The 22,526-nt window shown below is 48.2% G+C and overlaps 1 protein-coding gene across 1 annotated transcript in view; it reads left to right on the top strand.

Moving 5' to 3' along the window:
* Nucleotides 1-22,526, top strand: part of CLMN (calmin (calponin-like, transmembrane)) — a 61,032-nt gene that overhangs the window by 8,990 nt on the left and 29,516 nt on the right. Inside the window, exons 3-6 of the mRNA XM_011991807.1 lie at nucleotides 509-561; nucleotides 3,154-3,158; nucleotides 15,063-15,124; nucleotides 21,353-21,448. Of these exons, the coding sequence (XP_011847197.1) occupies nucleotides 509-561; nucleotides 3,154-3,158; nucleotides 15,063-15,124; nucleotides 21,353-21,448 (216 nt within the window). The remainder of the gene's footprint in view (nucleotides 1-508; nucleotides 562-3,153; nucleotides 3,159-15,062; nucleotides 15,125-21,352; nucleotides 21,449-22,526) is intronic.

The raw sequence follows: 22,526 nt of genomic DNA on the forward strand, positions 1-22,526 counted from the left end.
CCACCCATCCACCTATCCATTCATTCATCTATCCATCCACCCACCCATCTATTCATCCATCCATGTCTCCATCCACCTATCCATTCATCCATCTACCTATCCATCCATCCATCTACCCACCCATCCACCTACCCATCCATCCATCCATCCATCCATCCATCCATCCATCCATCCATCCATCATGCATCTGTACTTACACACCAGGCACTGGGAGGGGACAAGACACAAAAATATATAAGACATTCTGTCTACTTATGCATTCACTCATTCATGTGTTCACTTGTTCATTATTATACTCTACATTCTTGGACATAACATTTGAGGTTGCTTACCTGACCCATAAAATAAAACAAATCAAAACAAAAAACTATATATATGTGTGTATACACACACACACACACACACACACACAAAAGGATCTATATCAATGAATATTCTCATGAAAATTTAGGTTCAAGGAAGGTTAATATCTAAATATGTGGGCCACATTCTCACCCATTTGCTAAAGGTGGACTTCACGTTCAAGGATGAATTTCCTGACAGCGAAGTGAAACAGGAACTGTAACTGGTTATGAGATTCCTGTTGCCACAAAGGGGAAATCCTGAATATTTGCAGCAGCTCTTGCGCCTTTGGAAGGGGATCTGTTAGTGAAATGATATGTCCCTTCTTTTAGTGCACTAGTGTGTTTTCATCTCATGCATAGATGCACGGGTTCATTTTCACGTAAAAATTGACCCCTAACAAACCTGTGTCAAAGAATAGTTTTCATAGCATATATAGAGGGAAGAATTATAGTAGTCTTTCAACAGAAGTAACAAAATATTCCATTGTACTGGATTTGTTAGCAGCCTGAAAAACATTTCTCAAGCCTTCCCTGTCAGAATCATCCAATGTAGAGTGTTTCTGTGCATTCTTGGTTTTTCTATGAGATGTTAAGTTTTGGAGGAACTAGAAATGTTTGACCAGAGGCACCCACAATCAGGTTTCCAGTATCTCAAAGCTTGTCTTATGGATAAGGGGAAAACTCATTGGTCCTAGAAAACTAGCACCAATAATTGGGAGTGTGAGGGTGACAGGTTTCAGTTCAGGATCTGAAAATTAGACTATTAGAGCTGCCCAACAGTGGAACAGGCTACCTGAAGAGGTACTGAGCACCTCATCCCGGGAGGCATTCAAGTAGACTCTGGCTGACTGTCTTGATGACAGTGTTGGATGAGAAGCTGTATTAGTCTGTTCTCGCACTGCTGTAAAGAAATACCTAAGACTGGGTAATTTATAAAGAAAAGAGGTTTAATTGACTCATGGTTCTGCAGACTGTACAAGAAGCATGGCTGGGGAGGCCACAGGAAACTTACAATCATGGTAGAAGGCGAAGGGGAAGCAAGCACCTCTTACATGGCTGGAGCAGGAGGAAAAGAGAGAGGGGGAAGGTGCTACACGCCTTTAAACAACCAGATCTCATGAGAACTCTATCGAGAGAACAGCACCAAAGGGATGGTGCTAAACTATTCAAGAGAAATCACCCCCGTGGTGCAATCACCTCCCACCAGGCCCCACCTCCCACCAGATTGTGAACATTAGGGATCACAGTCTGACATGAGATTTGGGCGGGGACACAAATCCAAACCATATCAGAAGCTACCCTTATTGAAAGACCTTTCCAGTCAGAAAACTGAATTGTCGAGTGCTCCAATAAGCAGAATAATTCTGGGTTCTTTGGTGCTTAAAAAAAAAAAAAAAGAGATTACTCTCCTTGAACAAAATTTGATTTATTGAGAAATTTTATCTACAAGTAAAATTTGGATTTTGCTTGTATGTTAGATTTTTTTTTTCACCTATTTCTATTTAAACTTCACCAAAAAAAAAAAAAAAAAGATCAAGGAATCATTTTTCTTCTCCATGCTCCCCTGGATTCTTCAAACAAAGGAAAAATTTTAGTAGGGGTTAGGTGGGAGAGGAGTGAGTGATAGGACTGGATTTGAAAAGGTCAGTTGTTGAAGAAGGAAAGCAGAGGCAATAATTCTTTAAAAGCACAGTTGCCCAATTGTGATTTTCAGTACTGGTTTTGGTGATGACGGGAGAAAAGTCAAATGGGGCTGCCTGACTTGCAAGTAACAAACATTTCTGCTTTTTCTAGTTCCCACAGACCTACCCCCAACACACACACCTATCACCCCATCCATCCCACCACTGCTATTTGCTTTTCTTATAACAGTAAAGAGAATGCAAACAAATACTTCCTTCTGAAGCCCAAAACTGGATCTTAAAATCTTAAAAGTTGGCCCATGAGCGGTAAGGACACCAGAAGAATCTAAAATGCCTCCTTAAATCAGGCAGTGGATCTCATAGAGTCTACAGCAGGGTTTGGCAAAGTAGGCCCACCACTTGATCATACAAATAAAGTTTTATTAGAACACAGCCATGTCCATTTATATAGTGTTTTGGCAGCTTTCATACCATGATGATGACTTGACTCGATATGACAAAGACCATATGGCCTTCAAAGTCTGCAGCATTTACTGTGTGGCCCTTAACAGAAAAAATTTGCCAACCTCTAGCCTAGGGCAGTGGTTCTCAGCCCTGGCTCAGTGTCAGAATCACCTGGGGTACATTAAAAATGGAGATATCAGGCTGAGCGCGGTGGCTCATGCCTGTAATCCCATAACTTTGGGAGGCCGAGGTGGGCGGATCATGAGGTCTGGAGTTCGAGACCATCCTGGCCTATATGGTGAAACGCTGTTTCTACTAAAAATACAAAAACTGAGCCGGGCATGGTGGCATGTGCCTGTAGTCCCAGCTACTCGGGAGGCTGAGGCAGCAGAATCACTTGAACTGCGGAGGTGGAGGTTACTTCAGTGAGCTGAGGTCATGCCACTGCACTACAGCCTGGTGACAGAGCGAGGCTCTGTCTAAAAAAAAAAAAAAAAAAAAACCAGGCTGGGCATGGTGGCTCACGCCTGTAACACCTGTAATCCCAGCACTTTGGGAGGCCAAGGCAGGTGGATCACTTGAGGTCAGGAGCTCGAGACCAGCCTGGCCAACATGGTGAAACCCCATCTCTACTAGAAATACAAAAAATCGGGCAGGCATTGCAGTGCATGCCTGTAATCCCAGATACTCAGCAGGCTGAGGCAGCAGAATTGCTTGAACCTGGAAGGTGGAGGCTGCAGTGAGCTGAGACTGTGCCGCTGCACTCCAGCCTGGGCAGCAGAGCCCAACTCCATCTCAAAATAAATAAATAAATAAATAAAAATAAATGAATAAAAAAGAAAAGAAATGCCCGAGTCTCCACCCCTAGGATTCAAACTCACTTAGTCTGGAATGGTGCCCAGGCACCTCTAGTTTTTTTAAGTATCCCCAGATGACCAGCATGTGCCCCCAGGATTAAGAATCACAGGTGTAATCCCAGTGGGTTTTTTAAGATTGCAGAACTGGCGTTTGTCATCTACAGGGTTTCTACCCAGAAACAATGATCCAACTTTGACCTCAATGTCACGGTCCGGTTCTTGATGTCTGAGCTATTGGGTCTGGGGGGCATTAGGGAGACCTTGTAGTGATAAAAATCCCTGCGGGTACTCTGGTGACCAAACTTCCTCGAAAAGGTTGAAGGTGGTTGACATTACGGCGAGTTTGTATGTGTGTGTGTTACATATACACGCATGCACACACCCGGGCATGCATGAGTGTATACATTTAGACGGTTTGTATATATAGGTAACTTTTGTTTGTTTTCAAATGAGTGCATTTCAGAAAGACCAGGTGGTGTCTGCAGCATTGGTACTGTCACGTTGTCATAGCTCAGTCTCCTGGCTCCAGCTTATGCAGCCTCTGGTCTCTCTTGTGCTAATTAATGAGGAATGTTGGTGACACTTCCAGCTCCAGGAGAACTTGACACCTCTTGCCTTTCCTCATCATAGTTTCCAGTCTTTACCTCTCCTGCTCAGGGTAGAAACTTCGGTGCATGCTGTTGTCACTTTTTGTTGGCAGGTAGAAGTTGCAAATGGGAATTTCCGGGTTTGTTTTGCCCCTTGCGTTGAAAGCAAATATTAACCTCCTTGTGTTTCTCTTTGTCTTTCATGTGGATCCAGGTCTGCCTGTCCCAGCTGCTTTCCCCCTGGGGCATGCTCTCCTGGACGTACTAGCTGACTACTAGCCAGACTGGCCCACTTGTCCTGGTTTACTTAGGACTTTCCCAGTTTTAGCCCCAAATGTCCCATGCCCCAGGAGCCCCTTCAGTCCCAGGCAGATCCGGACAGTTGGTCACCATAATACTAGATCGTCTCCCAGCTGACTGGTCTTCGCATGCACTTGAAAACACAGATGTTTACAGGGTGAGTGTGGGGTTTTATTAAAGACAGATGTGCTTTAAAATGCACATCAGGGTCATTTGTATGAGGTTGTATGTTTTTCATCTTTTTTTAAAAAATAGCTGAACACAAGAGGTCAAGCTGATTCCTCTTGCTAGGCCTGTCGAGCTCTGTTCCTAAGGGACAGCACACCGGATCAGCCCTTCTTCTGCGCTTGAGCCAGCCCAGGCATGACACAGATACTTCACAAAGGGCCTTCTCCAAGATGTTTGCTTTGAAGGGATTCAGGCAGCCTGGCAGGGTGCTGCGGAGGGGCTTGGCTCACAGTGACTAGAATAGACTTCTCTCCTGGCTGTGCCACCAGCTGCTGAGGCCAATCACTTCCCCTCTCTGAGACTCAGTTTCCTCATCCACATAGGAAACATGGCCACTCACCTGCGGAGGTGGCTGAGAGGATTATGAGGTTTTACAAAGGTTGATTTCCTCCCTTCCTTCCTTGTGCTGGGCCTAGTTCTTACTCAAAGTGGGCTTTAGCCAGGGCGGGCGCTGCTGTGATTACCACCCCACGTGACTGTGGCTTACTTAGCTCGGTGAATATTTCTTTCTCACTCACAGTCCAGCAAGGGTATTCCTCCTTGGATGGCTTTACTGGGTGATCCTTGTCCACAGGGAGACATGGGACCCCACACTCCTTTCCTCTTATGGTTCTGTCCCCCCTCGAGGTCCACGGAGTCCTTCCAGGCAGTGGTCACAAGGCATGGAGGGTCGCGTGGGATTTTGTTTCTGGCCATGTCTGGAAGTGGTGTACCTGGAGCCCACCCATGTTCTAGCTGGAACTCGGTCATGCCACGCCATTCCCTGCACGGGAGGCTGGGAGATGTAGCATGGCTGTGTGCCAGAGAGGAGAAGGAAGTAGGGTTTGGCAAGCAGATGGCTGGCTGTGAGCACCAGTGGGTCGTCTCCCCCTGATTTATGAACATTTCTCTGTGCAGTCATACATCGCTTCACAGCGGGAATACATCCTGAGAACTGCATTGTTAGGCAGTTTTGTTGTGCAAACATTGTCGAGTGTGCTTACACAAAACTAGACGGTACCTTCTACTACACATCTCGGATCTATGGTGTAGCCTGTTGCTCCTAGACTTCTGTGTAGCTTGTTACTGTGCTGAATACTGCAGATAATTGTAACGCAGCAGTGTTTTTGCATCTAAACAATATATAAACATAGAAGAGGCACAGTAAACATTAGATATAAAAGATAATGAATGGCATACCTGTATAGGACAGCTCCATTATAATCCTATGGGAACACCGTTGTATATGTGGTCCATCGTTGAAATGTCATTATATGGCACATGACTATTTCCAAAGCAGGATTCTACAAGAAAGTTGTGATTCATTTTACACAGAAATGGGGTCTGGGTTCAAATGCACTTAGTATAAACAAAGTTAAACCAATTTCTTTATTGCAGGGCTTATCAGAGCCTTTCATTTACTGATCATAAACATCTATGCAAGGGGGCAGATTACGTAATATGTTCTAAACTTAGCAAGAGCTTCCTTTTTGGAGGGGCATTTTAGAACTCACACTCTGCAGAATATGGCTTGGAAAACACTGCTTTAGATGTTGCTCGAGTTAATATTCAGAAACCAGAATACTTTCACAAAAACATTGGTGTTAAAAGAAACCACCAAAATCTGTCGTTCTCAACAGAGAGTTTAGTCCCCCAGGGATCATGGTGTCAGGGACTCAGAAACTGAACCCTTGTAGAATGTGAACAGCAAACACTTTTCTATCTCCATTGCATCTTTCCTTCCTTCCCTCCCTCTCTTCCTTCCTCCTTCCTTTTCTTACTTGTCTCCTTCCCTCCCTGCATTCATTCCTTCTTCTCAGACCTGGCAAAGGAAGCCCATGAGGTCTGTGTCTTAGTATTTACGCCTGAGTATAGTCATCGGTGTCTGCTAACTGGGTGTGTGAGTGATGTGTTCAGTACTATTTAAATCCTTGTCTCAGTTTCAGCCGGGCGCTTCAGGGCAGTCTGCCTGGATTGGTCCTGTCACCCTGGCCTGCCCATCTGGGTGAATGTTAAAATCCCTTTCTAAGCTGGTGTTTTTATGGCTGGCTGGCGTCACCTGTCATAAATCAAGGTGGGCTGAGGTTTAGCACTGAGGTTAGACAGAATCACTCACAGCAAAACTAGAGCGGTTTTATTTTTCTATTTTAGTTACAGGCACCAGCCCTATATATATATAGCTTAAACTTAATTTGGTGTGTAATTGGGACTAGCTCTTTGGAGCCCTGGGTTATGTGTTTTGGAGCAGCTGAGAAGCAGGGCATGGTGGGGCAGGACGTGGTATGTTAATTGGTGGCCTCTGGGACCCGTGAGAGAATTGGATTTAAGTCCCCAGTTAGAGTGAGCTTGGCAGTTTTATTTGAGTCTCTGCGGGCACGTACCCGGGAGACCACCGGTTTGTGCCAGCTCTAGCAGGTTACTCACTGTCTGCCCTGATGCCCGTCTGTGCCTCCCTGGTCAGCATGGTGGCAAGGGGTGGTGGAGGAGCCCGAGAATGGGGGGGCGGAGGGCCTCTACAAGACTTGGCCTGCCACTTACCTATAGTAGTTGCATGCTGCTCGGCGCATGGTCCCAAAGAGGGTTTTGCATTTTATTACCAAAGTCTCGATAAAAGGGACTTGGGTCAGAGCAAACATGGGGGGAGGAAAAACAAAGGAAATTAAATGCAAAATCACTGCTGGTGAAAAACCACATGGAGGCCTTGACTTTAATACCGCCAGAGCCGACGGGGGAAGTGGCCCCCAGGAGTCGGAACCGAAGGACGTTGGCCTGGTATTCCTGAAGCCTGGCCCCTCTCTTGTTTAAAAAGAAATTGCCATTTAATTTGTTTCTGAGTTTTATTTCTCAAGTGAACCAGCATGAGGCCATGTAATGAGGTTGTGTTTCTGGGAGGTGTTGAAAGATGGGGAAAGGAGCGAAACCACCAAGCAGGGCTGGGCCGTGCCGGGAGTAAGGAGTGGCAGTGGGCTGTGGGAGGCAGCAGCGCCGAGGCCAGAGGGGCAGGCAGGGGCTGTCCGAGGGCTGGCTCCTCTACACGCCGTCAGCGGGGCAGGCTCGCCATTGTGTGGTCGGAGGGCGGGCCAGTTGGCTGGGCTGCCTCACTTGGCTCAAGAGAAGAAAGATGTTTTTTCATCTGGTTTAAAGATCCACAGGGGCCCGCTCAAGCTGATGGAGTGAGATTGTGTGGCTGATGTGAGCCAAGAAGGACCCTTGCAGTTAGAAAGAATCTGAGCCATGGAGAAAAGGAATCCTTGGGCAAGGAGGAGAAGGGGTTTCCCAGAGAGCAGAGGTCAGCTCAGACCAACAATGAGCAAGTGCATGTAAAACATCTCGGGAAGTCACTTATGTAAAAGGTTGGGCAAGAGATTTCTAGTCCAGGGAGCATCAGAGAAGCCCCCAGAGCCTGTCACCAATGGGGGCTGTGGCTGTCCTCTGGTGCTGAGACAGCTGTGCAGTGCTGGGCTTCTTGGGAAATGCTGCCTGGGGCATGGGAGCAGATGGGTGCCAAGGTCTTCTTGCCTCTGCACAAAACTGGAGTAAAGTTGCAAAGTGTGAGGCCTCCTGCCACCCTCCCTTCCCTGGCCTCCCAGACAGTGGATGGGGACCTTCACTGTCAAATGATCCTCCCAGTGGTGACAGAGAGAGCACAGGGTAGCCAGTCCCTCTCTGCCAGGTGACCATACTGTCCCAGTCCTTAGTGTGTGACCCCCTGGCACACACACATAACCCCTGGGGTTCAGGTGGGAACCACCTTCTCTGCTTCCGCAAGCTCTGACTCCAGCTGGCCCCTCCCAGCCTCTGCAGATGCCGGGTCTACTTGTCTAAAGGCGCTCGGCTCTGTGAGGACTGCGAAAGGCACTCTGCCCATCTGCAGGGCCTCTGTCCCTGGCCGTGAAGTGCTGTCAATTGGAAGAACAGATTAGCCTGTTGACTACACAACTTTTTTTGCACCCGGCGTGCACAGGCTTCATCGTCTCTTCAGCAGCCCTAGGAGGGAGTTATTATCTCCGTTTTACAGGGGAGTCCAGTAACTTATCCAAAATGAGCAATCATAGCCACGGCTGCGTCTTTTAAGCACTTATGATGTGTCTTCCCCGTGCCAAGGTGTTTGGATGCTTTATCCCATGGAGGCCTCGTCATAGCTGTCCCTCCTTCTTGCTGTCACCTGCCTGCACGCTCTCCCTGGCCACCTAGTGCCTGACGAATAACCACGGCAGCCCCTCCCCACACCATTCCCACAGCCCCCACGTGGTGTGGCAAGGACAGCGCTAATGAACTTGGTCCTCACAACCCCATGAAGTGGGTACCATGATCCCTGTTGAACAGATGGGGAAACTGAGGCCCCAAGTACAGAACTGACATTGTCCAAGGTCACTCAGAGGGGCTTGTTGGCAGAGCCCTCTTGTTGCTGAAACTCTTTTCTGTCTTCTGTGGGAGAAAGGTCGAGATAGGAGCAATGCGGGGTGGTCACACGGCCCCCCTGATGGCCTCTCCGCCCGGCACTGCTGCCACTCTGAGCTGGGTCATCAAGTGATCTGGGTCTGTCCTGTGCATGGCAGGATGTGGAGCAATGTCCCTGGCCTCTGCCCACTAGATGCCAGCAGCCCCTCCCCTCAGTCCTGGCAATCAAAAATATCTCGAGGCATCGCGGGATGTCCCCTGGGAGCCGTCACCCCGGGCTGAGAACCACTGGTTGAGAGCCAGGCCTTGAGGGATTCCAAGCTGCACGGGATGTTCTGTGTGGGCGCATGGGGTGAGGAAAGCTGGGAGGCCAGAGTACTTCCTGGAGGGGGGTTTGGAGCATTGAGACCCCCCAGCCTGGCTGAAGAGCAGACACCCCCAGGACGCTGCAGAGCAGTGGGAGGTGCTCCACGCAGCACCTCAGCCGTCATGCGTTCAGATCCTGGCGTTTAACGGAGCGGCCATGTTCCTAAGCTCCCTGTGCCTCCGACTCCTTACCTGTAAAATGGGGACCACATGAGAGCGGCTGTGCCGGAATGTTTGAGGCTTACAGAAGAGATAAGTTATTGCATGGGAAGTGGCGGCTGCTGTCAAGCACCTCCCTGGAGGGACCTTCACTGCCCCGGTTGGCAGGGCAGGCTCACCCATTTACATGTCTCCGTCTCTGCACAGCTTGATGGCAGAGGGAAGGGGGGCTTTTTGCCCCCACGCTGTGCTGCAGCTCACCCATCCTGGTGGCAGGTTCAGGGAGCCTGGTACCCCTCCGCCTTCCGCATGCCCAAGCGTCTGGGTGAGTGCATGTAGAGATGAAGCCACAGCTCGCCCCCTTTGTCTCCCTCCCCTCTCCCAAGCAGCATCTCTGAAGCTGGAAACACTGGCCCCAATGGACCTGTCTGGATGGACATCAAAGAATACGGCTCCCACGTGGAAATTCTGATCTGCTGTCCACCTAGGCAAGACACCTCTCATGAGAATCAGATTCTGCCCAACTGTATGAATTCAGTGACTAAAGCCATTTGGAGATGGCCATTGTCAGGAAGAGCGCTTTAGACAAAGAAGGACGGGAAAATGACCGTTTTTTGGCCCAGTGCCCACAAGCCATTCCCCTTGCAATATTTCATTTAATTGTTTCAAGTGACTGTTGAGCCTGGGGTTCGTGGTGGAGCCTGTGTGTCTGGTTCTAGACTACCTGGTCTTTATCCTTTGCCAGGCTGAGATGCTCATTGTCATTCTCTACCCCTCCCAAAGATGACCAAAAAATGATGCAAATCATCTCCTCTGGCTAAGATTTAAGTTTCCAAGCTGTACATCCTCATCAACTGCAGAGCTGGTTAAATGCAGATTCCCAGGCCCCGGCCCCAGTGTGAGGCAGTAGGTCTAGAGTCCAGGAATTAGCATCTTAACTGTCATCCCAGAGGCTCATGACGTTAGTGACCCATGTGGGCCACACGTTGAGAAACTCTGAGCCATTTACTGATCACATTTAAATTGTATACAGGAGTACATGTGCTTGCTCTGTGTGTGTGTGTGTGTGTGTGTGTGAGAGAGAGAGAGTGTGTGTGTGTTTTCTCTGGGCATAATGAAATGTCAAGCAATTTTAGATATTTTTTCCTATGCTTTTCTGTATTTTAATTTTTTACAATGAGCTTATAATTTTTTATGAGCAGATAAAGCCGTCAAGACTTTCTCCTGGGCAGCAAAGAGCAGAAGTATTATCAATATGTAGAAAGTAGATGTGGGGCAAATGTGGACATAGAGACAAAAAGCCACAACTGTAAATAAACATTTTAACTCCTAGTGCCTGCAACCCTTCCTCTGTGACTCCAAACTCCTGAGCCGGCCACGGACAGCCTGGAGAAGAGAGGAATGCCCCACCTCCCATTTTCAAGTGATCTGTTCATGGCACAGCAGAGCTAAAGACACCGCTAGGAATTTGGGCTGGTGCGGCTGAGCCAGGGCCAGGTCTCCCTCCTTTCTGTCTCGGCCCCTGGAGTCCAGGCCTAGCCAGCTCCTGCTCCTCCACCCGACCCGGCACTCGGGCACCCTGGCCAGCCACGCAGAGCCAGGGATGGCGATTTTACAGCACTTTTATGACTCTATTCTTGCCCAGTAAACCCACACCGGGCCTCACAAACACTGTGTGAGAAGGCCAGGCCCTTCCAGAGAAATGGTTTCCTACACCTTTACAACGTGATAGGAAAAAAGGGGCCGTTGGATTTATGGAAACTATATAAAGTTTATGGAGTCTTGGCAGGCCAGAAGTAGAAAGAGTCTGCAGGATGGGGGATGGGCATCCCAAAGCGGAGAAGGCCATGAAAGAGCCGCAGACCTTCGTGTCAAGGCACCAGTCAAAACACCGGTGACCAGAGCAAAGCTGGGGGACTCTGGGGTGGAGGAAACTGGCCTTGCTTGCGGCAGCGGCTGTGGGGGTGCTTTCTGGGGTGATATCATTTCATCTCCATAGCATTCCTGTGAGGGAGGCGAGGCCAACCTCATTCTGTGGAGGGGATACCAAGGCAAAGGTGTTTTGAAAATTGCAAATGTGCTCAAGCTCGCCCAGCCAGTGGTGCGTGGCGCTGAAGTGGATGTTCTGGGGCAGCCTGAGTTCTCGCAGGCTCTCCTGTGTATTGAGCAATGCGTCCCAGTTTTAGGTCCGAATAACATGGTGTCCACACTCTGCTTCAGTTTGGGACTTGTCTGCTATTTGTAGTTGTCTCAGGGTCCCCTGGGGTCCTTCCGTCAGCCCCATCCCCCTCTGTGGGTTAGCTTTGCTGTTGAAGCTGATTTCTGCTCAGGTCAGCCTGCTGGCTTTGGCTAGAACAGAAGTGAAGCCAACCCCAGAGGGGTTGGCTATGAATCAGGACAGAGTTAAAACAGAGGCTTTGCCTTTGGCCACCCCCCGCTTTGTTCCAGTTCTGCCAGCAGGTCCTCTTAGGGCCCTGCAGGAGAACCTCATGGGGTCTGAAGTCACCTTTTCCAGTTCCTGTCAGCCTTCGGCACTCTAATCCATTGCTCCTTGCATGTGCACCTTGTGACAGCCATGTTTTCTCTCTTTTACTTATTTGGCTGTGAATTTTTGAAGTGCAGATTCCATGAATGCTTAATTCTTCATCTCTGGTTTTGCCCAGAGAACCTATCCTAATTTCCAGAATATGGCAATTACTGCATAAATATCAGCTGGGAGGATGAATAGATGATTGGATGGATGGATGGATGGATGGATGGATGGATGGATGGATGGATGGACGGACGGATGGATGAATGGATAGATGGATAAATGGATGGGTGGATAGATGGATGAATGGATGGATGGATAAATGGATGGGTGGATAGATGGATGGATGGATGGATGGATGGATGGGTGGATGGATGGATGGACGGATAGATGAGTTATGTGTAGACTGTCAGATACCCATCTCCTCATTTACACCCTTGAGTGCAGTTAAACTGGCAACCTAACCCAGGTTCTCTGAGGCTTTTACTAAATGCACTTCTGTTTCAGGGGATATACCTTGTTCTCTCTGAAGCCATATGGAGAAACCAGCCTGAGTGTTTGAATGTGTGTGTAAATACTTTACGGTCCCCATAAACTTGTTTAAAGACAGGTGGGGGTAAAAGCATAAACCGGGCAGCCTTGTGGGAGGGCAATTTGGAAGTAGCTATTAAAATTTTTAATGTGCCTACCACTAAGACCCAGCAGTTCCACTTTTAGTTGTCATGGGCAAGAAATATATTCATCTATTTGTGCACAAAGAACCATGCACCAGGATGCTCATACAATGCTTATTTCTGCATTGCTTGAAACAGTGAAAAATGGGCAGTAGCCTTGATGTCCATCCATGGGGCGAACACCCAGACTCTGGAAAACACTAGCCCATCAGAGAGATGAAGGTGGATCCATATTGCAAACTGGAGGATCTCCGATAGAGCTTGGGACAGACGCTCTCCAGGCTTCCAGGAGTCTCCAAGACTCTGGTACTCACTGGTCTCAGCAGATGTCTCCTCCCAACCTCATTCCTATTAACTTATTTTCGTCCTCCCTTCCCTCTCACCCATGAAACACAGTTTACTGGAATTCGGTCTTTAATTCTTATGCCTACTAGCCAGTGACCCGCCCTTCCAGAAAAGGAGGAAACAGAAAAGCAGTGATGTGCGTAGTTACTGTCTGCTGGTTCTTCAGTTAAAAAGATTGTAAGGCGTAATATTGAAACGTGATTTATGGGTGCCACATTCTACCACATAATGAGGCCAAGAGGAAAAAGGTCCCATTGTTTCAGAAAAGCATAGCCTTTGCTCTCCTGCAGGAGATAAATTGCCTCTTATTTTCTTATTGCTAAAGAAATGTGAAACAGTTTTAGGCATATGTGATATGGTCTTTCAATATGTTGAAATCCAGAACTGAGTGGTTGAGGAGACGTCTGGCTCAGATATTGAAGGAAGTTTCCTGGAGGCCCGGCAGCTCACAGCCGAGGAGGCTGCAGCCTCGGGCCACCACACACCCTCACCCAGACGCTGGCACTGGGGCCCATCTCAGAAACACCCTCCGGGTGCTCGAGGGCCCAAGACAGCGACACAGAACTCAGGAGAGAGCAGAAAAAGCACAGAATCTGGGGTTCCACCTTGACTGTTCATTAACTATTTGCCCCTCCGTTTCTTCATCTGCAAAACAGAAATGACAACCTTGCTATTAATTGTGTGACCTTGGACACGTTGCATCTCCCTGAGCACGATTGTCCCATCTGAAGGTCGTAGTAGCACCTGCCACAGAGGATGGTAGTAAGGATTAAATTAGTTAATCATGTAAATTACCTGGGTCAGTGCCTGCCACATAGTAAGCGCTCAGTACTTTTTTAAAAAAATCACTGTGTGACTATTGCAGACACCTTCGCCATGATTGGAATAGCTGGAATCCAGACTCAAGGCTTCCATTTCCAGGGTTCTGGCTGGTGTGGGGCTGGCAGACCTGGTGGGGATTCCCAGCTCTGCCTCTCTTCAGCTGAGCAAGTCACTGGAACCTCTCTGAGCCGCATTCTGTTCAGCTGTAAAATAATAGTTTGTACTTTGCAGGGGGTATTGTAAGGCAGTGGTCTCCAGCCTTTTTGGCACCAGGGACCAGTTTTGTGGAAGAGAATTTTTCCATGGGCAGGGTGGTGAGGGAGATGTTCTCATGCTCCTATGAAGATTTGATGCTTCTGCTGATCTGACAGGAGGTGGAGCTCGGGCCATCATGCTCACTCCCCGCTGCTCACCACCTGCTGTGCTGACCAGTTCCTAACAGACGCGGACCAGTACTGCTCCCTGGCCTGCGGGTTGGGGACCCCTGTTGTAAGGTTTAAAGATGAATGGAAACAAAGTGTCCGGGACACAGTGAGTGCTTGGCGGATGGCAGTCACCCTTAACAGTGAAAGATCTTTGCTAAGAAGCCTCTTTGTGTAATGCTCTCCCCTGGGAGGAGTCCGTTCCTGGTTTATGTCCTTCTGGTTCACTTTGGCTCAGCAGCGTCTGCGGAACTCTTTATTCCTGGAGGGCGCAAAGTCTGCCCTGACTCTAGAAATAATAGCTACAAAGAAAAACCGCTGGCAGCCCCTGTGCCAGGGACTGTGTGGAGCTGGCTCTGCAGGAGCCTGGGTGTCCTTAGAGCAGCTTGGAGAGTGAGCTCCTTGTCCTCAGTGTGCAGATCAGACGTGAGGGTCGGGGTCTGGCCCGGGCACACAAAGCTGGGAGATGGCAGGGCTCAGAGTCCGATCTTGGGCTGTCCAATCCCTTTCACCAGACTGTGGCACATTCCAGAGCCCCTACCCAATTCCTAATTATTGACTCCACTCCACCTCGACCCTGACTGCCCTCTCCCATCTCCTCATGCCCATCACTGCCACTGGGTGGCTATGCAGTTCCATTACAGCCTCTTGTGGGGTTGATTTGTAGTTTTTTCATCAGTGTTTCTTAGCTCGAACTGTCAGATGTCTCAATGTTTGCACTGGGTTGTAGAGAACGTTTTGTTCTGTGTGTCTGAATCTGTGGGTTTACATAGATGCTCAGGGGTTGGGCTGGGGAGCATGGGTTCTGGGTGCCAACCCCTTCCAGAGAGTACTCTGTTCTTACATGGGACACCCTGGGGTTCTATCTGCCCTCCACCTAGAATCTCCCCTTGGGAAGGGGAAGGTGTGATTTTGCGTGTATTTCTTTTTCTCCCGGCTAATGGTGTTTCTTTGTTTTCAGTTGAGAGGGAAAATGTGCAGAAGAGGACCTTTACTCGATGGATAAATCTACATCTAGAAAAGGTAATGGGGCACTTGGGTGTTTGCTAAGTGATTGATTCATCTGTAAGTGAATTTACAGTTCCAGAGGGTGGAGCGGGAGCTGGTGGCCTGTGCTCTTTTTGTTCTTCATTCATTTAAACGTTGATGAGTGCCTCCCCCTGCCGGTTACCAAGCTCAGGATTGGGAGAGATGGCCGAGACAGCCTCTGCCCTCCTGGCATCATCAGTCTTGTCAGGGGAAGGAAAGAGAGGGTCTGTCTTTAAGTACAAATCTGAGCAGGTGGTGGAAGACATTCATTATTGAACACACCAGCACCTGAAAATCAGGTGTTGTTGGGCCTGAAACACAGGTGCGCATCTTGATGGCCAGAACTGGACTCTGTGACGAGCCGAGAGCCATTTGTAGGTATTTGGATTGATTTTTGCAAGAACTCTGATTATCTTTGGACAAAGCTAGATTTCCTTCTAAAGTCACATCACGTTGCTATTTAATAATAATAATAGTAATAATAATATTACCTGACTTTTTTGATGTACTTCACTCTGCATCAGGCATTCTGCATAGTGCCATACATGTGCCATGTCTCCTGTCATCCTCACGACGACTTGAATTACCCCCTCCTATCAGAAGGAGGAAACAGAGGCACGGAGACAGAACGTGGCTTTCCTGGACTTTCTGTGGCTTCTCCTCTGTATTCAGCTTAGTGGCCCTTCTCTTCCTCTGTTTCTTTGTTTTCTTGCATTCTTTGACCTGGCTGTTTTGAGTTGCATTTTGTCTGCAGGCATCTCATGCACACTCCATAAAACAAAAGCAGCTGAATCAGCTCCCCCCTTGAAAGAGACTAAAGGAAGAGCCACAGAGGAGAGGCAGTGATGGGAAGGGATGAAGAGTCCTGGGTGAGAAGGGGGATGGGAGCGGGCAGAAATCTCAGCCATCCTGGTTGGATGGACCTCAAGACTGTGGGCCTGGGGCTGGGAGAGGAGAGATGATTTTTCTCTTTTTTAGGAAGTTGATTTTTATCTACTCACTTCACCTCTTTCTCCTTAAGCACCACTATCTGGTTTTCCAGCTATACCCAGCAAGTAGTCTCAATTCTGTTTAAAACTAGGAGCACCCCACTTTCATGTTTGTAGGTGTATCTTCTCTCTTCTCCTCTTAAAAGGTTCAAGAGAGGCCAGGTGCATTGGCTTATGCCTGTAACCCCAGTGCTTTGGGAAGCCGAGGCGGGTGGATCACTTGAGTTCAGGAGTTTGAGACCAGCCTGGCCAACATGGTGAAACCTCGTCTCTACTAAAAATACAAAAATTAGCTGGGCATGGTGGCACATGCCCATAGTCCCAGCTACTGGGGAGGCTGAGACTGGAGAATCGCTTGAACCCGGGAGGTGGAGTTTGCAGTGAGCTGAGATCGCACCACTGCACTCCAGCCTGGGCGGCACAGTGAGACCCTGTCTCAAAAAACAAAACAAAACAAAAGGTTCGAGAGTAACTATTGACTGCCCTTATGGTTAACACAAAAGAAAGGTTCTCAGAGGAAACCACTGAAATGATTAGAAAGCAGAGAAAATAAATGTGGCTTTTAGGAAGGGGAGCTATTGACCACAATTCTAATTCACAGAGTTTACCTTTAGGTCTAGGATGTTGTCCAGGCAGGCATTCGGCCACCCACACCTCTACTCCCCACGTGTAGAACGTGTGACACAGTGCCACCACTTCACCTGGAGCATCCTGAACTCTACAGGTGAAAGATTGTGTCGCACATGAAGCTTATGAATCATCTGCCAGTTGTTTTGATTATTGGCACATTTTCGGCAATGCTGCTGAAGTGAAGTGTTATTTTGGGGGGGAGAAAAAGGAAAACCGGTCCCCAAACCTGAGATCACTGAGCTCTTAAATTAATGCCTGATGTGTGTCAGGGTAGCTGGAAATTCCTGCTGGGGGACACACTAGAGCCATGGAGCATTTCTTTCTTTCTTTTTTTAAAATTAAAATAAATAAATACAGAAAAGTACAGAGGGTCATGTGGCGAATATCCCCGCACCCACTCCCCGTCCCAAATGAACCTCTGTTCGCATTTATCATATCAAGGATTTTCTCCCTGGCCAAGTTCGTGCCCCTGTCTCAGGGCAGGTGGGTAGCGCCCACTCTGAAGATAAATCAGATAGCACCTGAAACTGATGTCTAATAAACAGGGCAAAATTAACAGCCATGTTTCCAACCTTGAGACTTTCAAGAACAACCTTTCATGTAAAGGAAACCCAGGAACTCCTTGGTGAATTGGGCTTAACTGCAATTTGAAGGCTGTCAGAAATATTTACTGAGTCTCTGGCTTCTGGAAAAATTCCTTAATTTACCGAAGGAGTTAGATCATGAAGAAAGCCCTGGGGGTGCTGTTTATTCGGCCATACCGATCTCATGAAGCCCACGGAGCGTTTGGGGCCCAAGGAGTGTTTTCCCTGGCGCGGGTTCAATTTCTCCCCCTGCCATCTCACAGGATGGACTCCGGCCAAGGCCTTGTTTGCTGCTGCTGCTGAGGCTCTTACAGGAACTGTCAATGGAAATTATTCTTCAGGTTTAACTCAGAAGTAAGGCTTGGCCACGGCCAGGGCTGGTAACTGGAAATTTTGTTAGTCCATTTATCAGGGGGTATTTTGTTCGGGTCTCGCGTTTTCTGCCTCGCATTAGCAGGAATAACATTTCCGTAAGAGCCTCAGTAACCTGATCCCGTCATGCTCAGGGTGGAATGTGCCCAAGGAGCTGCAGCAGTTTGCAAAGAAAATAATTTGCCTTTTGGTTCAAAGTCACTGTTGCCCTTGAAGCGAAGCCTTTTTCTATGCACCTGCGGGTGGAATTGCCCTGTATTTTGACTAACTGGGGGTAAAGGGACTCCTATAAAGGGTAAGGAAATGCCACCTTCCTCCATAAAAAATGAAACACAGGCCCTCCATGGCTGCCACAGGAAGGAGGCTTTCCCACAGGGAAAGGGTGGCTGGGCCACAGTTCCACTGTTTCCTGCCCCTGGGTCTCTGGCTGGTTATGGCTACCACCCTCCCATTGGCCTCAGGAGCTCCACGCCCCATTAATCCTGTCTCCCATGTGAGTGCCTAGCCTTCCCCTGTACCCAGGAGCAGAGAGAGCACCCAGACCAGCTGCTCTAACCTTGCCAAAGCCCCCAGTACAAAAAGCTAAACAGGGAATTCATGCTGGGGTGGGAGCTTATTAAGAATCAGGTTTCGGCTGGGCATGGTGGCTCATGCTTGTAATCCCAGCCCTTTGGGAGGCCAAGGCAGGAGGATATCACATGAGCCCAGGAATTTGAGACCAGGCTGGGCAACACAGAGAGACTCCATCTCTACAAAGGGTTTTAAAAATTAACCAGATGTGATGGCACATGCCTGTAGTTCCAACTATTTAAGAGGCTGGGATGGGAAGATCACTTGAGCTGAGGGTTTGAGACTGCAGTGAACTGTAATCATGCCACTGCACTCCAGCCTGGGCCACAGAGCAAGATATCATCTAGAAAAAAAATTTAAAAAAAAGAAGAAGATTCTAGAAGAAGAAGAAAAATGCAAGTTTCTGGACCCTGCTCCCAGAGATTCTGTTACAATTAAGAGGAGTTATTATCAAGCTTGTTTAGACAGTAGAAATCTTTCTTCAAGCAAAGCGTTACCTAGAACCGTAAATGTAGTCATCCTTCCTCCTCCGGGGTTCCACATCTGTGGGTTCAACCAACAGCAGATAAATAATATTCAGAAAAAAAAACTGCATCTGTACTGCATATGTACAGAGTTGCTTCTTGTCATTACTCCCTAAACAATAGAGTATAACAACTATTTACATCACATTTACACCGAATTAGGTATTATAAGTAATCTAGAGGTGATTTTAAGTATACGGGAGGATTTGCATAGATTGTATACAAATACTTATATATCAGGGACTTGAGCATCTGCAGATGTTGGTACCCGAGGGAAGTCCTGGAACCGATCCCGTATAGATACTGAGGGCTGCCTGTACAGGCCAGTAAGAGCTGAGCCTCTCTGATTAAAGCGGGTGCAATGGGATCAGCTGCCTCCTCCACCCCCCTCTCTCCTATAGGATATCCTAAAGCTGCTCTGCTAAAGTCTAAGGTTCCAGGGAACAGAGTTTGCAAATCCTCGCACTGGAGCATCTAACCCACAAGTTCCAGCTAGTTCTTTCGGCCATGTCCAGCCAAGCTCCTAGTGGATACCACCTGGACAGCAGACCCCTTCCAGGTCTAGGCCCAGAGAGGAAAGCCCAGGGGGCTTCTGTCTGTTTCCTTCCCAGGCCCCCCTCCACACTCCAGATCCTGTTTAGGGAATTGCATTTTCCCTTAGGGAGAAGGAAGTAGTCTGTGGGAACTGAGGCTGGGGCTTCTGTTTACTGACCCAGGGAACCCAGAAAGTGAGCGAGTGGGGCAGAGAGAAGGTGTTTCAAGAGCCGTTCACTACGAAGGGGCCGCCAACTGAGGACATCTCCCTTCCACTGATGGCCACAAGGCATATGCCTTCTGAATGAAATGTCTTCCTGAGGAGGGCATCCAAGGCTCTGCAGGCAGGAAGCCACTTAGCAGTCAGCAGGTGGTACTGGGCTGGGCAGGTGGGTGCTGTGCCAGGCTCCCTACCTGCATGATCTCACTGCATTCCAGCCCAGCCCTCTGACGAGGGCCAGATTCCTCACCTGACATTGCAGACAAATACACTGCCTTTGTGCAAGTGTGCAAGGTCAGGTTAGGCCCTGGGAGGTTAAAGAACATGCCCAAGGCCAAGTTGCTGTCAAGGTAGAACTTGGCTTTGAACGCAGGTGTGTCTAATGGCCTTGCTTCTCATTGGCTCATGTGAGAGGTGCAATGTTGATGTATCTCAGGAAGTTGGATTTTGTGGAGGAATAGAGGAGTAGCATGCAGCCTTTTTTTTTTTTTGGTACAACTTTAATGAGTTTGATGTGTAATAATGAGCTTGAATTGCTTTTGTACCTAAACATATAAATACACATACACATACATATGGACATGTAAATCGACCTCTGAACCTTTGAGTTCCTAGTGAGCCTACACATGTGGGGTGAGGAAAGGATCCTTCCCTTCACCCAACCATCGAGCCATTCAGCAGGTCAGCTGCATCCTGCCAGCCGCGTGCCCTCCTAGCCAGTTCTCACACACCAGCCCCCTTTCGTGGCTTCCCCGGTAAGGGTCCCACCACCACCAAATTTGGTCTAAATCTTGGTGAAGTGATGATGGGCACCTCAGGAGGGCACACTTTTGAAGACTAAAGCAGTCTTGGAGATGGAGGAGCCCGACTGACACCGGACTGAAGCCTGGAGAGTAACTGGCCAGGGTCTTGTCATTGCCATGTGGATCTAGGGTGCGCTAGCGTTCGGCCCTTGTGGCTGGATACAGGAAACAGGACAATACCGAACAGCTAGCTTGACCAAATGCTGCAACTATCACTCATCCTCTTTGAACCTGTTTTTCCCAGTCTAAAGTGAAGGGCGGCCAGGCGCAGTGGCTCATGCCTGTAATCCCAGCACTTTGGGAGGCCGAGGTGGGCAGATCACCTGAGGTCAGGAATTGGAGACCAGCCTGGCCAACACGGTGAAACCCCGTCTCTACTAAAACTACAAAAATTAGCTGGGCATGGTGGCAGGTGCCTGTAATCCCAGCTCCTCGGGAGGCTGAGGCAGAAGAATCACCTGAACCCGGGAGGCGGAGGTTGCAGTGAGCCGAAATTGTGCCACTGCACTCCTAAGCCTGGGTGACAGAGCGTGACTCTGTCTCAAAAAAAACAAAAAAACAAAAAAACAAATGAAGAAATAAAATAAAATGAAAGGCTTGCACTAGGTAACTTCACATGAGCCCTCATAGAATTGTTTTATTCTACAGAAGGATATAGTCAAGATATGCCATTTCTTTCTGCCCTTAAGCATGTGGATGTGATCTAAACTTGGGATCTGAGATCTTCGGTTTGAAGGGCCCCCAAGGGTCACTTGTTTGATCAACCGCCTGTTGGTGAATCTTCTCTGCAGCCTTCCTGCCAAGTGGCTGTGCCCTGCTGCCCGGGTGTCACCTCCAGGGGGATGGGCCTGCTACCTCCTTGGATGGGCGTTTCTACCTGTAAACAGAGCTGGATGTTTGGAAGTTTTTTCTTGAGCAGAAAGCTGCATCTCTGAAAATAGCTTTGTGGATTACACAGGTTGCTAATTGGCTACTTTCTTCCCTTCTCTTTCAAAGTGCAACCCACCTCTAGAAGTTAAAGATTTATTCGTCGATATACAAGATGGCAAAATCCTAATGGCTTTGTTAGAAGTCCTGTCTGGGCGGAATCTGGTACGTATGTTACAGCAGGGTCGGAAAGAAAGAAAATGCAAAGGAAAACGCCGTTGAGGTTTTCTTTTCAACACAAATACCTGGACATACCCTACACTAAGAAACTCTGAAGCGGTGACTCTTTTTATTAGTGCCTATGAGCCATATAATCATGTGGAACGAACTAGTACTTTTTTTTTAAGTCAATGTATTTTAGAAAATAAATGGCTAGTGTTTTCGGTGAGTCTGTTAAGGCTTAAGTTTAGAACTAAACAGTTAAAATTTAGCCAGCCAGCCATTATATAAACTAGAATGATCGCTAAGAATTGGAAAAATTGGAAGAAAAAGGCCTTTTATCAACCACCCTAAGGCTAAAACTGGAACTGCTGGCTTCTAGAACATTCTTTTAAGTATGATTGAAGTTGAGCCAGCTGGTCTTGACGTTCATTCCACTTTGGACATTAGCCAGACTTCTCCGTGTTGCATCCGTCTGCTGTGTGCAGATTGGCCCTTGTTCTCTTCACAGACAGCAGAGTTTCTCAGCCTTGGCACTGTTGGCATTTGGGTCAGATAGTTTCTTGTTGTGGGAAGATGTCCTGTGCATTACAGGACATTTAGTATCTAACTGCTAAATAACAGTATCACCCCCGTGTGTGACAGCTAACAAGCTCCCAGACGTGATGAAATGTTCCATGAGGGGGCAAACTGATCCAGCCCAGAATGGTAGAAGTGTCAGGGTTGAGAAAGCCTGTTCCAGAGTCCAGTGTTTGATTTGGCCTTGGCAACCCATTGTACCTAACACAAAGGTGCAGCAATGGGGTCACGACTCTACCAAACCATAGCTCAGCCAGCACAGAATGTCCTGGGTCTGTCCTTAACTGTAGGTCTAAAGTCAAGAGTCCTTGCTTCTCTTCTCAGATACAATGTAGCTGGTATCTTATCAGACCTCTTAACCCTCCCACCTTTGCTTTCCCAGTGGCAAAACACAAGATACCTATTAGCAGCGCCCGCAGAGGGCTATGCAATATTATGTGATGAATTCTCCACAGTATTTGGTTTCTTAGAGGGTCTCGCCATGAGCAGGGTCCCCAAAGGACTT

The sequence above is a fragment of the Mandrillus leucophaeus genome, unplaced genomic scaffold (assembly GCF_000951045.1).
Source record: "Mandrillus leucophaeus isolate KB7577 unplaced genomic scaffold, Mleu.le_1.0 Scaffold4, whole genome shotgun sequence".
Lineage (NCBI taxonomy): Eukaryota > Metazoa > Chordata > Mammalia > Primates > Cercopithecidae > Mandrillus > Mandrillus leucophaeus.